Source organism: Molothrus aeneus, chromosome 2 (assembly GCF_037042795.1).
Source record: "Molothrus aeneus isolate 106 chromosome 2, BPBGC_Maene_1.0, whole genome shotgun sequence".
Lineage (NCBI taxonomy): Eukaryota > Metazoa > Chordata > Aves > Passeriformes > Icteridae > Molothrus > Molothrus aeneus.
In genome coordinates, this window is record NC_089647.1 from 8817623 (window position 1) to 8832632 (window position 15010).

Genomic DNA, 15010 nt, shown 5'->3' on the forward strand with positions numbered 1-15010 from the left:
CCATGGAATCTCAGTCAGACTTATGGGGTTGTCACCTGCTTAGAAATAGAGGGGTCAAGGACTTCCTGTCCTCCCCTCTGCCTGTTGCTGCTAGTGTGTTTTTGTTTCTGAGAAACAGGGAATATTGCTGTGCCATGGGAATAGCTGCCATTCCTGGAACAGCAAGGTTCACTCCAAGACAGATTTGTTTTATTGTTATTCAGAGCTAGACCTATGTTTTGTCATGATGAGCATGGGAGCATTTGAGGAGCAAGTTTATTTATATTGTTAAAATTCTGCACCAGTCTATGTTTGTGTAGCAAGATTCTAAAAATATGTCCTCCCCTCTCTGTAACAGGGTTTTTTCACAGTGGACTTCAGTCTCTCTGCCATTTAAGTGAAAATTCAGTGCCAAATGAATAGTTTCTCCTGAATCCAGCGGGTAGTAAAAGAATAGGCTTTTCTTTAGCATGTCTTGTTTTAACCACTGCACACAATTCAAACTTATTAAGTAGGAAATGATTACATATAATTGGGACTAGAGTTACCAGTAGTGATAAGAGAAAATTCATAAATGTTACTTTTCTAGACTACATTGGGAAATATCTTCCAAAGTAGCAACAAAGCAGATTTCTCACAGGCTAGCTAGGCATCACATTATTTCATTGATAGGAAATCTGATCACTGATGTAACTGTTTCCTGTAGTTAGAAAGTGAAGTTTCAAACATAAACCCAAACAGATGAAGTAAAAGTCACTGCAATCTTTATGGTAATAAAGCAGATTTCAAAGAGAACTGCACTATGCTGTTTAAAACTTGTCTCTTCTCTTCAGCTTAAATAACATATTTAATCAGAGACACGGCAAATCATTAAAAATGTCGGGGAAGAAAACAGATGGACTCCAGCTTTTCCCACATATCTGGAAAGTGGCAGGCATGCCTCCCACACCTGCTCTCAGGCAGTGGGTTGTCACCTCAAGCTACTGCCAGCCTAGGACATGGCAGATCCAAGAACCTGAAATCCTCTCAGGATTAGGCTAAATCTACACAATAGTCTTGAGAGCAAATGTTTGCCTTTAATGTGTTTATTACCACATTGAATGTAGTCATCATTTGTGTGCGATGCCATTGTGTCCCACAAAAGCAGAGCATCATTTCAGATGCCAGCTTTTGCCATCAGAAATGATGTGGAACAACACTAAGATTTTGCCTGATCTATAACATACACATTTTTGGCCATTCAAGGCCGTGTTTCTGTGGCACTAAAGTTCTCTGGGTTCTGATGGTGAAGCATACAGCCTGCTCAAACATGGAGGAGACAGGCTGATTTTGAACAAAAGCAGCAGCTCTCCAGAGAAATGCTTGTCCAAACTGTAATCAAGAAAATCCTTCATGTCTCCTGTTAATTGCTGATTCTCCCTGCATATGTGATGGGCAGATTTATGGCTTCAAGCAAAAATCTCTTTCAAGGGATTCTTAATAAAGGGTTAAGGGTAGGATTTTCAAAAATACCAAGGGGAGTTCTTTCAGTGGCAGTTGAACATCCCCCTCTGCAAAGCACTTTTGAAAATCTCATTCATGTTTCCATGATGCCAAATTTGGGCCAGGTTTATAATTTTTACTCTGTGTTCAGAGAGAAAAGAAAGACAAAAACAAGAATACCCTAACCTTATTTTTAGCATTATGCTATCTAATTAATGCAATTTTAACCAAGCATACTTCAAAGGATACAGAACTTTAAAAAACATTACTTGTTTAATCTTGCTGCATATAAGATGTTGGTGTGATTGGTATTTATTCACAGAAGGTGCTAATTAACTCCTTGGGAATGGGTAGCTTCTCACTAAGCCTTCTGTCAGGCAGTAATAAGTCGAGCAGGGAAAAACTTTAGTTGATTTTTCAGTATTTCCTTTTTTCCACATATTCATGCCATAAAAGTATTGAAGCAGGATCCTTTGGTACAGCTGTACTTAACTGTCTGAGTTGTCATCCCCATTTTTTTATTTTTAAGACATTTAAAATATCAACCAAAGTTACAATGTAAGTTCTAGTACATATATTCAGTTTCTTACTTGAAGAGTGGCTTCAGCCTATGAATATTGGCCTGTGTTTGACTGGTACAATATAAGCCAAAGGCTTTGAAATTCTGAAATCTAACATTATCACTCTGGTAAGATTTTCAGTCTTGACTTCCTAATGCAGTATCAAGTGCTTGAAGTTAAATAAATTTCATTTGACGATCTTTAATAGTTTATTCCTTTAGCTATGGAATTTTTCACAGGATTTTAAGAATTTAGCAAATATTCTTTCTTGAGAAACCTTGAGGGTCTTGGCAACTTTGTAAAAAGCTTATGTCAAATTTGGTATTTTTTAAGATCAAGTTGGCCGGCTTTATTTTAAAAATGCCTTATTAGAGTCTGTAATCAGCCTAGGGTACTGGTAGAAGTTTATGATGGTTTGAACCCAAGGTCTTCATGCCACTTTTGTACCTTTTCAGGTGAACTACAAAGGAAATTTAGAGTGCTTTTACTAGCTCAGTACCAGCAGAGGGCATTACAGCATAATTCACGTGAAACTGTATATTTTGGAATCCATCCAGATAAGAACAAAGTACATTGGAGGTTAGATAAGTACTTTACTGAAAGACATGTATTTATCATCACATTGAGTTGATTGTGAGGATTTCCCCATTATAATAAGTCAGGGTTTTAAACCTCGTTTTCTTCAATAAATCAAAATGCAAATCTTGCAGCACAAGTAAGATTGCATACCAAAATACGTGTCAAAAAGTAAGTGTGTATATTTTCTTAAAAGTTGGGAGGCAAATATAAAATTTTACAATTAAATATAAAGTTGTTCATAATGAGAACCAACTGAATATGCTTGAATAAAATCTCTCCAACTTCTACTCAGGCGAATAGCTTATTCTACCACTTAAAAAGAGTTCCCTCTTGGTTTGTAGAAATTTTCCATGGCAATATGCAAAATTTCATTATTAAAAACCCTCTGAGTGCCAATGAAATCTCCCCTGGCCTAAGGTTATTACCTCCATGTGAGACTATCTCTTTCGAACACACAAAACCAGACGGTTTCTCAGCTCCATCATTATGAAGCAACACCTCAAAATGTCAGTTGAAATAAAACCTGAAATAATTTAATAAATAAATAATGCAAAATTATTTGGAATCACTTTCTTCATCTTTATGCGTAGGTGTAGATTTCAAATTATGGTTTTGACACATAATGTTTGTGTCTCACTGCTGCTCTCTTACTCACCTAAGAACTACAGCTACAGGGATCATATGTGGAAGGTGTAGATCCCAGATAGTATCCTCTCCTATTGTGGTCTGTAGGAACTTTGCCTGAGACTTTCTTCAGTCTTAATATTTATTTAGTCTGATACTGCTATCTGAACTGCCATGCTGGTCCTGTGCCCATACAGCAGTAAGATTTAAAAAGCAATTTTTCTGTTCTTGTTGTGTTCTTTGAAGTGGGTTTTGTGAGCCCATGAAGCTCTGACTGTGCACTCCAGCTAAACAGTAGGCTGTTTGTCCAGCAGTGCAGCTGAGGGTAAAAGCTAAATTATGTTTACTGAGTAACAACTAGGATGGTGCAGAACTTGTTCATTTATATAAAAGAAATGGGAGAATTTTCAACTTTTTATTTGAAAGCGTATTGCTGCATTTTTAAGGTGCTCAGTGTGTAATTTTCTCTGCTAAGAGGTGACAGAAGAGGAAAGTGGAAGTTGTATACCTGCGTGATCTTTGCCTAAGGTCGTGCTTTGTACTTGGGAAAAAAGCCATTACAGTGCAGCAGGCGTGATCCCCTGCCCTGCCAGCACTTCACAACCTTCCACTACCCCACAATTTTTGAGATGGTCTCGTATGCCAGGAGAGCTTTTTGAGAGGAGCAGCTGCCGGCTCGCAATGCAATGAGCGAATCTCCGGGAAGAAGAGGAGGAGCGCGCTGACGGCATGTCTGCAGCGCCAGGAGCAGCTCCTGCAGCTCCTGCTGCCACGGAGCCCAGTTATTACAGTAATGAGCCTGAGCTAATAAGGCCTGTTGAGACACAACCTGTGTTAGCTCAGCCTTGGCACCAGCAGAGAATATTTACTCAGCTTCTGCGCTGGAGCTGGCTTGTGTCAGGCCGTCTCGGAGAGTGGGAGGAATAGTTGTGTTACTGGATGCTCCTAACTATGGAGACGTTCCCTGACAGATTTGTCCTTTGGGAGGTTTTAAAGAGAACACATGCAAGACCAGTTTTCTTTTTAATGAAATATTTAGCTGGGGCCCAAGGCCTCCCCTCTAGCTTGTTTTCCTTTTTCCCCCCTATTCTGAAGGCAGTCTGACCTTCTGTGCAGGAGATGGATGAGGTATGGAAGCCTGGTACTGCTGCTGGAAGGAACTGCTTCAAAATGAAATAGCTTGCTGTATGAATGGATATACAAGGCTCATTGACAGTATTCCCTCCCTCAGCAGTAATCCTTACTTGCCCTGCAGGTTTAGTACTTTGCAGTGTCTCCTACTGAACTCAATGTGCATCACCTGGGCACTTCACAGCAGAATCCACTAGGATCTAGACCAACAGTGTTGACAAGACAAAATACATGAAAAAAGAAAATCCCCAAATAATTCTATGTCCCAAAGAGTGGAGAAATGCTTCTAAGGGCCAGAAAACATTTAATATCTAGCAGAATAAGATGCTTCTGATCAACAGAACTCTGTCCTCTGTTTTGAGGGTGAGGAATTTAACTAACCTTTTTTTCCTTTTCTTCATTTCCTACCTCAAAAAGTAGAGGTAGTTTGTAGTCAAACAATTGAAATGCCTTTATACATTTTCTTTTTCTAATTAAGTTAAGTAATATACACTTTCACAGTTCTCTTGAAGAGTGATTCTGAGAGCTTTTAATATGGATAAGGATTTCTGGGGTCTTCATACCTTTTCACCAGGGGTATTTTTCAAGGAATTTTAGATTGACTGTGTGTATTTTGTATATGCAGAAAAGGCTAAGGATGTGCAGGCCCTCCTACACAGAGGAAGGCAGATCCCCTTGCTCATTAAAACAGACATATTATGGCAGGGCACCAGCAGCAAGGCCAGCAAAGTGTACTGCTAATGCAAGATTTTTGCTGCTGCTTCCAATAGCCTACTGTGTCTGCTGATGGGTAGGATGTACTCCTGACACAAAAAAATAATCATACCATCATGGGGCAAAGACTTGCTCCTCTTCCCATGCTGGTCACACAGCACACACTGAAGAATTTCAGGGGGTGTAATTCAAATGCCTGCTCTAGGCACGAAAATAGGATGTCTTTATCATCTGTAGTTCCATCCTTGCTTTCTTCCCTTCCTCCACTCAAGGGCAGAATGCAATATTAAAACTATAGTAAGCATTTTTTTAATTAAAAGAGGTTAAATATATGGGATCAGATAGGCTTTCATCATGCAATTATAAATTGTATGCTGGTTATTTTAAATTTCAACATGCAATTGCAATGGTACTGGGTGAGCTGGCTGGGTATCTGCTTTGCATTTGACTGAGTTAATTCACTGCAGGTATTCACTTCTTAAGTGGCGTCTGCTTTAAACATGTGCAGTAATTCAATCAAAGAAATAAGAAGGATAGTTTATGTAATCCTTTTCATCTCCAGATTGCTAAGGTTAACCTTAACTATTCATGAATTATAAATGCATACAGCAATCTCAAATTATAACATGCAAACCCCCCTTTTTTTGATGGCCTGCTGAAAACCATGGAATAGTTCCTTCTCTAAAAATATAATTGATGAAATGTACAGGCACTTTCTTCCACTTATTACTTGTAATCTCAAACAAAAGTTTTGTGCAACTCATTTAAAATGGTTGTCTCTGGTAATATTAAACCTTTCCTCTGATCCAGGAACATAGGCAATTTTCTCTTCAAAATTTTGGATGCATCATTCTTACAGCCCTTTTCAGTGCCAACAGATTCTGTGGCATGAATGGGAAGCCAAAGGCAGATATTACAGAATAATAACGCTCTGTTGAAGCTCTCACAATTCCCGGAGTAATTAAATAAAGAAAAAAAAAAAGAAGCCTTTCTCTTTCATTTTGTTAGTTCATTCAATGCCATTTGGGTGATTTGGCTTGTGAGCTCTCCTCCAGGCAGCCAGAACAATCCACTAGGTGACACCCTCATACTCCTCGTATTGAGGCAAGGAGATCGTGAGCACTGAATGGCTCATTTGTTAAACATTTAAAGCAAATACTGAGATTTCAGGGACAGGTCTCTCTTTGTTTGGCAATATCAGAGATAACACCGGTTTTGTAATAAATACTGTGTTGTTTGTATATAAATTACATATTAAGCAGATTAGCATTTTGTCGTTAACACGAACAAAACCACAAAGCAGGAGTTCTAGGCAATATTTCCTGAAATTATAACAATTTTTAAAGCATTTGAGCTAGTCTGCTGAGTAGACTGAATAGCAAATATGCCTTTAGCATTTTCTACTGGGGCAGCAGAAGGAATATAGCTTCAGTGATTTTTTTTTTCCAGTGGGGATGTGCTATAGCATCTTTGAACAGAAATGAAAAGACCCATTCACCCCTAATACAAAGGAATATTAAAAGATAAAATTCAATGGGATTTTGCATGTTTATGCCAGTGGTGATTTTTTCTTTAAGTTCTTTATGTTGATAGTGATGCTTCATAAATCCTTTGAAGAAAGCATCTTTTATCATGGCGTTTTTACACACCTAGCATAATGAGGCTTGAGCTTCCTTAGGGTCTCTGTCTTTGAATTCATCATAGCAAATAAAATATTATATTTTAAAATATTATATTTTATTGCTATTATTCCTTGCTCTGCAATGACTCGAGTGCTATTCTAAATGTTGTATGTAGTGAAAGACATTGGAAGTCTGAATTCACTAGTAGTGTAATTAGGAGTAACATCAAAGAAAATAAGGATTACATCACAAAATTAATGTAAATAAAAGCAAAATCATGGTAAGGTCGAGCAATCAAACACAAGAAAACAATGTCTTTGAACAGCATGTTTAAACAGTAACCAGACAGGTCAAGAAAGAGACAGAAATTTACTTATATGGGCATGGAAATAATAACATTTCTTGTTTGTTCATAATAAGTATCCCAATTAATTATATGGCAACTGTAGGTTTTCAAACTTTTGCTATTCATGCACTTTTCATACTCAGCTGTCCTTTACAGTGCTCCTTCTTCTAACATTTCAGCGCTTGATTAGACCTAATGTAGAAAAATCCATTTTTTTTTTCCTAATGAAAATACCACTGAAATAATGTACTGTTCTGCTATCAGGTCTGTTTATTGACTTCAGCTAGGATTCCTGCCATGGTTAAGGCCCATAATATACTTAGAGACAAATACACAAAGAGAGATGTATATATAATTCCCCGTATATATAATTCCTCGTATTTTTCCCCTTAATTTCAACTTACACTTAGAAAAAAATATTTATAATAGTTTTTTTAAGGCAGTTCACTAAATAATGCAACGCATCGCTTCCAGGGTGTCCTAAAGAGTCTGGAAGAAAGACTTTTTGAAACTTGGTTGTGTCTATATAATCCCTATGATGTCAATGGGAGCTTAGCTGCAGCCTGCAGAATAAAGGCAGCGATTCAGTAATCCTGGCTGCCAGCCTCGGGACGATAAACTGGGTGAGCCTCTGCAGACACGAGCGTGTGTGACCGCGCAGTGCACGCACAGAGGGATTCCTGGCAGCCAGCCCCGCTGATAACCGGGAGGCTACACGGTAGTTTGGAGATCAGGAAGGGGGAAGAGACATCTGAAGTTCAAAGAGGTTTGTGGAGAGGCACCCTGTTTGCCCCCACAGCGCATCCAAGATGTCGTGAGCGTGTCTCTGCCCTTGGAGAGAAGTGCCTGGGATCTGCAGTGCTTACAGAAGTTCAAGCTCTTCTGAATAATCTCTCAAAGCACAGCATCTCTTGTATCAAAGGCAGAACTGATTTTAGTCACTTTGAGGGAAGAGTGCCATCTGCTGAATCACAACTATCAGTTCTGGAGAACCTTTTTTGTTGGAGGTTTCATGCAAGTCCTGTGCCTCACTCAAACTCAGGCAGCGTGTGTAATTTTGTGTTTCGAAGTAGTTCTGTTCTCCCAGAAATTACATGTTTGTGTAAGTCTTAAAATATTACAGAATAAACACAGCAAGTACATCTGCTTTGTAATAGTCATCGATGTACTGTTCCCCACATCTGAAGAGGTTAAAGCCATGTTTCTTTTCCTAGAAACATTTTCTGACAGACACACATATACGTGTGTGTCTCACACGGATGTCTGTATGTCTCAGTATCAAGGACAATAAGGGTGCTTTAATAGCACACATTTTGTAAGAACATCTGCAGAATTAAAGATGATGTCAATTACTTACAAGACATTCTGATGAAATTCTGTAGGCTTACAATTTGAAGAGATTCACTCAGCCGAGCAGCTGTTATATATTATTACAATCTAAATGAATTTTAAGAAAGATAATTAGAGCAGTATACATTCACTCCTAGCAATTTTTCTGAAGTAAGAAAGCACTGACAGCTAAACATTATGTTATGAAGTATCTGAGACAGTACAAATTGAACAAGCCTTTGAAGCTCTACTGTACTTTCACTAGAGGTACCTAAAGTAGAATGACTCTGTTCTTCTCAAAGGATAAAAAATTCTTTATAGTGATTGAAACAGTCTTAGAGGCTCATTAAAGATGGGGTAACCGTGACACAAAAGCTTTAAACTGTTTTACGTAGGCTCATCTCATGATCACATGGTAAGGTCATTCAAGCTTCAGAGATTTAATCCACTGCTGTATGGAGAATTTCTCTGCATGTGAATTTCAAATTAGCAGCCAGCAAGACTGCAAACAAGCAAACAACAAGATTTTGACATGACATAAAATTTTACTGGCCCTTTTATTTTTTTTTTTTGAATTACCTAAGCAAAAGTGTGAGTGAATCTAGAAACCTACTATTGCACTAATGAACAGGAAACAGATTCATCTTGGGTTGAGAAAACTCTCTGGGAATTAGGAAAATGCTTTATTTACCTTCTGTACACATTCTGTACGTTTCTTGTCAGTTACAAAGTAAATGGGCTAATTTATGTTGCTGGATAATACATATGCCAAAGAAATGCATTAAAAATTACGTTTTATAATTAAAAATTAGAGGAAATAGATTATATCCCATATAGACAGAGGAATACCTAAGAATGACACTTTAGAAGTAAATAAATACATGTACACACATAAAATAGATGTGTGAAGGTACATTCATAGAATAAGTGAACCTATTTATTCCCTTTAGAGTGGCCTACTGGTAAATGTTATATTTGCTTTTTAAAGAGATGAAATCACTTAAAATAGGTACAAAATTTGGTACAACAAAATGTGAGTCTGCCAAGTATTGATACTACAGAAGGAATAAAAAAAAAAGTCTTCAAAATGTAATTGGTGGTGACAGTGGTGTGTTTTCTTCCAGAAGAGTATTTAGTCTAGCCTTAAAAAAAAGGAATCTGACTATACAGTAACTGGGACAGGTTAACTAAATATCGTATGAAATTCCAGTCATGAGAAATGGATAGAAGAGGGGTTACAAAATACCTGCTAGTTAGGGTCTTACTTATATTTGACCCTATCTGGGAACAGAGGTGAAATAAATGTACTCTTGAGGCCCATTTTCAGCCCTGCATGTGACTCCTGTTTATTTAATCAATTACAAAAGAACAACCCCAAGTCTAATTTATTGAAATCTCAAACTTCTCACTAGGATTCAAGGCTTATCTCAGGGCTCTTCACTGTTTCTGCCGTGTGGTTTTAACTGCGGAGGTGCTAATGCATTTTTCTTTCATGAAGTGCAGGATGATGCATGAGGTCACAACAGGAAGAGAAATGGTTGGCTAGGTACAGCTTGAAGAAATCTGCTCGCATTCAAAGTTATTCACTGCTACTGATTCCACAGTTATGACTGCTTTCTAAATGTGTTTGAAGTAGGACACCAATCCATTTTTCTCTGTGAAAATTAATTGGTGTAAAACACTAGATTGTTTTTCTAACTTTTGGATGTCCATCAATTGTCATCAGTTTTAGGAGAAAATCTTGCCGATGTGGTTGCCGCTGGTACAGATACACTGTATACATATAACCAGGAATCCTTTCCCAATGCAAACCAGTTTTGATTTTCAGGATTGAAAATCTGTCTTTATGTATCTCATACTCATAAAAGTGGACTGAAACAGACTCAGTGCAATGAACAGGACCTTTTTGTTGTTGGACTTTTGGTTCCGTTTGCCCTGAGGGACGCAACATGGGGCAAACTCAGTGACATTCCTTGTGGTTTGACTGATGGTGGTGGCTGCCAGCACCCAAACCTGTTTGGCTGATATAAATCCTGTGACAGGAAGTACATCAAGAATCTTTCTATATAGTTTGATTATCCCACTGCAGACTTGCTTGCAATGGGATTAATATATTCAATAAGCTGCTTGGAATTGAAATTTCTTCTTCTGCCTCATTAAATCCTCAATGAATCAAATCTAGGAATAGATTGAGCTGGAGCTTTTCTGTGAGGTGGTAGTGTAACTTCTTCCCGGTCCACCTTCCCTTTCTTCCCTGCAGTGCTCCCCTTCTTTCCCCACCACTACATCTCATGGTGTGACATGGCCATGCAGAGTTGCTCTTGTAGTATTTGTCCGTACACTCGACCGCAGGAGTGGCGATTTGAGGATGCTTCTCCTACAGATTTGGAGCACGGCCAGGCCTTGGCGTTGGGAACCACCCGGCGAAGCGCAGTCTCGGGAATGCCGGTGGAGACCCGCGCGGGGGTTTTGTGTCTTTGCTTGTTTTCAGCGGGGGTGGGCGAGGGGAATCTGAACTTCTGCGCCCCCGGGGCTACCCCCATCCCCTCCCTGTGCTTCTGTCCGTGCCGTGCCCGGGGCACGGTGGGCTCCGGGAGCCGCCCCGCGCGTTACCTTCGTGGGGGAAGGGGCGGGAGGCGGCGCCGGCTCCGCGCAGGGCGGGGCGGGCGGGGAGGGAGCGCCGGGCCGGGCAGCGCCGCCCGGGGCGTGCGGGGGCCGTGTAGGTGCGGCTCCTTTAAGGTGTCCCGAGGCGGCACCAGACCTGCCGCAGCAGCAGCAGCGCGGGCAGGAGGCGGAGGCGGCCGGGAGGGGGAAGGGGAAACCCGCGGCGGAGGCGAGCGGCTCGACGTGACAGCAGAAAGTTCAGGCGCGGCCCCGCCTGACTCGTGCACCCCTGCCCCGGCGGCGGGGCAAGGCGAGGAGCCGCTCCTCCTCCCTCTCCTCCTCCCGCAGCCGCCGCACCGAGGGCGGGCGGTTGGGGTGGGTGGCTCGGGGGCGTTGGCCCGGGGAAGTTTTGCTCGCCCTCTTCTCTCTCCCTGCCTTTTCTTTCTTCTTTCCTTCCATCGCCCCTCTTGTGCCCTCCTCCGGCGCTGGGGCGGGGGCCAGCGTGGGATTCCCGCGTGCAGGGGCGGGGGCGGCGGCGATGCTGGGCTGGGCTCGGGGCAGCCGCCGGGGCTCCCCTGCCCGCCGCCCCGCCTGACCGCGGCCGGGCTCCGCCGCGGCCCCCGACGCGCCCGCCTCCTCCCCCCGCCATGGGAGCGGGCGCTGCCGCCGCTCCGCCGCCGCGCTCTGCCCGCCGCTCGCCGGGCGCGCAGTGACTCGGCGGGGACACTTCGCGGAGCTCCCTGCCCGCCCCTCACCCTCGCGGAGGGCGGCGGTGGCCGGTCCTGCCCGTCCCGGCCGCGCTCCGTTACCGGCTCGTCCCGGAGTCTGGGGCCGGGGCTGCAACTTGTGTTTGGGAGGCGGCGGACCTCCGCTGCGGGAACTCGAGGATCTTTTGTTGTCTCCTATCGCTTTGGATAGTCCTGGGAAGTGTCAAGGCGCTGCTGAGGAAAGCCCGGGCCAGGAGAGGGGAGGCCGGCCGGAGTTGGCGTGCGGCTGGAGCCCCGCGGACCTGACAGCGCCGTGCCCGGAGGGGACTCGCTCGCCCCGGAGTCCGGCGGGATTAGGGAACCTCGCTTGCCTTAAGCTTCTGTGGAATTACAACTGGGGGCTCTTCTTTTCTCCCCCCGCTCTTCTGGCATGAGACTGCTTGCAGGCGCCACCCGAGGACAATGATCGCGGAGTTTGCTCACTTTTACCTCTTTGGATTCATATGTGTCACCTCAGGTAACCACCTCACGCAGGCGGGTCACATACGCGGCCGCGGCGGTGGCAGCGCTCCCGCAGCCGCTCTCCTCCTTCCCTCCTTCGCTCCCCCAGTTTGGCCCCTCCGCAGCTCCCGGCCCCCTCCTTTGCTCGGAACGAAGCTCGGCTTCCACCCTGCGGGCGCCCGGCCCGCGTTTGCCCCGGGAGCTGCCCGGGGCCGTGGGGGCTGCCCGGGGCCGGGAGCGGCGCCCGGGGGAGATGCGCGGCGCCGAGTCCTGCCCTGGTGCCAGGGCTCCCACCGCCGGCGGCTCCCGAGGGTCCATTGCTGTAACCCCGGCTGGTGTTGAGCTCCGGCGGGCTGGGACCCTGCGGGAGGCGGCTGCGGTGCCGCTCGGTGCGGCTGCCCGCGGGTACCGCGCACCCTGGCCCGGGCGGTCCCTGGCGCATCCCCCCCTCCCAGCCTCTGGCCCGGTTAACCCCGCGCAGCCGCCACCGAGGGTGGGGGGGCACCACGGCGGTGAGGGAGGCAGGGGAGGGCTTGTGGGGATGGGTTTTGTGAATAAAGTTTACGCACGTGTGTGTGAAGTGGAGCGGCGGCGTGCTCAGGGGGAGTGGGGGAGATGGCCGAGGAGATAGGGGGGATTAATGCTCATTAGGCACAGTTTGCGCGGGGCTTATGCGTGTTGGGGCATCTTATCGTGCCTGTAGGTTGCAGATCTGAGAGAGCATTGTGGAGGGCGGGTTTGGCTCCGTGCGCCCCGTGAGAGCGGAGCGGGGCTCGGAGCGGGTGCGGCTCTGCCGGGGCGCGCTGCGCTTGGGGGCTTTTCGGGTTTATCTCTGCACAAGGACCTTGTCTCCCTCCGGAGGACGGGTTTGTCTCCCCGCAGTGTTGCTTCTCGTTCTTAGGAACGCCTTTTGTCACACGCTAAGTGAACGCAGCGAATGCTTGTGCCATAGTGAAGGTTGATTTGGGTGCTGACTTCTCTACCTTAATTGATTCCTGTAAGTTTGCAGAGGAACCCTTTGAGTCATTAAAGTTATGGTAGCATGAGACATCTGGTCAGTGAATGAATGAATGAAGTTTTTGAAAGGTTTAAGTTCACTGCCTGAAGCTCTAAGTCTTAATTATGTCACTAAATGTAGTAAGTTACGTCTGTTTCTAGATTATATCATAAATTTAACTACTGAAGTTTTGCTCTTAGGTGTTAGTTTGTTCCTTGCGGCTTTGGATATGGCAAACTTTGCATCCCTGAGTAGCTCTTGCCCTGTTCACTTTTGACCATGTCAGTCATGCCATCTTTAATTTGATTTTTCTCTGTATTGCCTCCTTGGCAATACATGGAAAGAAACAAATGGAAGATGGAAGAAACAAATGGAATGGGGAAGAGCCTTTGCACCCAATTGCTCTTTCTGCATCTTTCATGGCAATCATCCCCACCTATGAAGAAAAGTTGACTTCATGGATAGTGTACTCTGTAACTTGATCATGTATTGGGATGTTTCAAACTCCCAAGTTAAGAAACAGTTTTGTTAATTTATCTTTTAATCCTCTCATCTCTTAATTGTATAAATGCTCACTGAAGTTGCATGGAATGTTTTTTTTGTAATTTTTTTTTTCCCCCCAGGGTGGGGATGCTCTCTCTAATAATGATGATTCCAGCTGAGTTGGAGAGGAAAAAAAAAGGAAAAAAACCCATGTTTTTTTATGAAGGCTTTTAATTTTGTCATGTAAGCAAACTCAGTAACAAAGATAAGAGACAAGCACCAGATAATAACGCTGTTTCAGCTCCTTCACCAGGAGGAATTTCTTTTCCCCTCAACTAGAGTGTGGTCAAATGCTTAGTCTTGTGTCTGGAACAATGGAGATGCCAGAAACCTTTGGCAGGATGAAGTTTGAGGGCAGATGGCTGCAGTGCAGAAGGAAGGACAGGAGTCATCTACAGCAGTTTCCACACTGAAATCCTTTGAGTTCTGCTGACAGCTGATCTTGCAAGTTGATTGATCCTTTCCTCCCTCTTCCACTGAAGGGTCTCACTTCCCTCACTTACACCCACTACTGAATCAATGGTTTGTGTGGCCACACTCTAAATGGGATGTTAGAAACTTCTGCTGAGAGGTGGGAAATGATTGGGGGATGGGAGAGAGAAAAAAAAATTATAATAGGAAAAGTAAGAGGGTTAATGTTTGTTAAAACAGTAATTGGTAAACCACTTAAAATTTTAAACCCCTAATTTTTACCTTGGTGTTGTCTCTGTGGGATCCTGTGAAGTACCTTCTTTCATGTAAGCCTGTGGTTAATAAATGTTGAATACATTTAAATTTGAATAGTGTTGAAAATTGGAATATAGCTGCTTTCCTCCCTTATTCTCCCAGTGTAATTTCAATGCTTCTTTGCATACAGAATAAGAATTGCTTTAAGGGATAGTTCTCTGGTATCCCTGTTTTCTTGAGTATTCACCTACTTTATGCCCTTTCTCCTTCATTCTGAGGCAGCCTTTGCTTCAGATTCCATGGATTTTTCATCTCTCTGCTCCCCAGGAAGCAGCAGCATCAAATGAGTATGTTTGGAAAAGAAAAGCTTTCATTTATCTGAAGGGCAACATGCAGAACATTTCTGCTGGGAATGAGTGTCAAGGTTCTGCTTTTCCACATGGGTGTTCACTGCTCTAGCAATTCTCAAGGCTAAATATGTTACTGTGTGGTTTTTTTTCTGTTTCCCTCCGTTGAAATCTTTATATTTTGACGCGTTATTTCATTGCATTGCTGATTCCCATCTGCTCAGCACCTACCCTTTCCCCCTTTCCTGCCCATGTTATCCCTTACTAATTACTGCACTT

The 15010-nt window shown here is 43.5% G+C and overlaps 1 protein-coding gene across 2 annotated transcripts in view; it reads left to right on the forward strand.

The window, feature by feature from the left end:
* Positions 1–15010, forward strand: part of ROBO1 (roundabout guidance receptor 1) — a 687040-nt gene that overhangs the window by 380279 nt on the left and 291751 nt on the right. The window contains exon 1 of one of the 2 annotated variants that reach the window (XM_066571925.1): positions 11963–12194. The exons of the other annotated variant lie outside the window; for it this stretch is intronic. Within the exon in view, the coding sequence (XP_066428022.1) occupies positions 12140–12194 (55 nt within the window). The 5' untranslated portion in view covers positions 11963–12139. Of the gene's footprint in view, positions 1–11962; positions 12195–15010 lie in introns of those variants that run through there. 2 annotated transcript variants of the gene reach the window in all.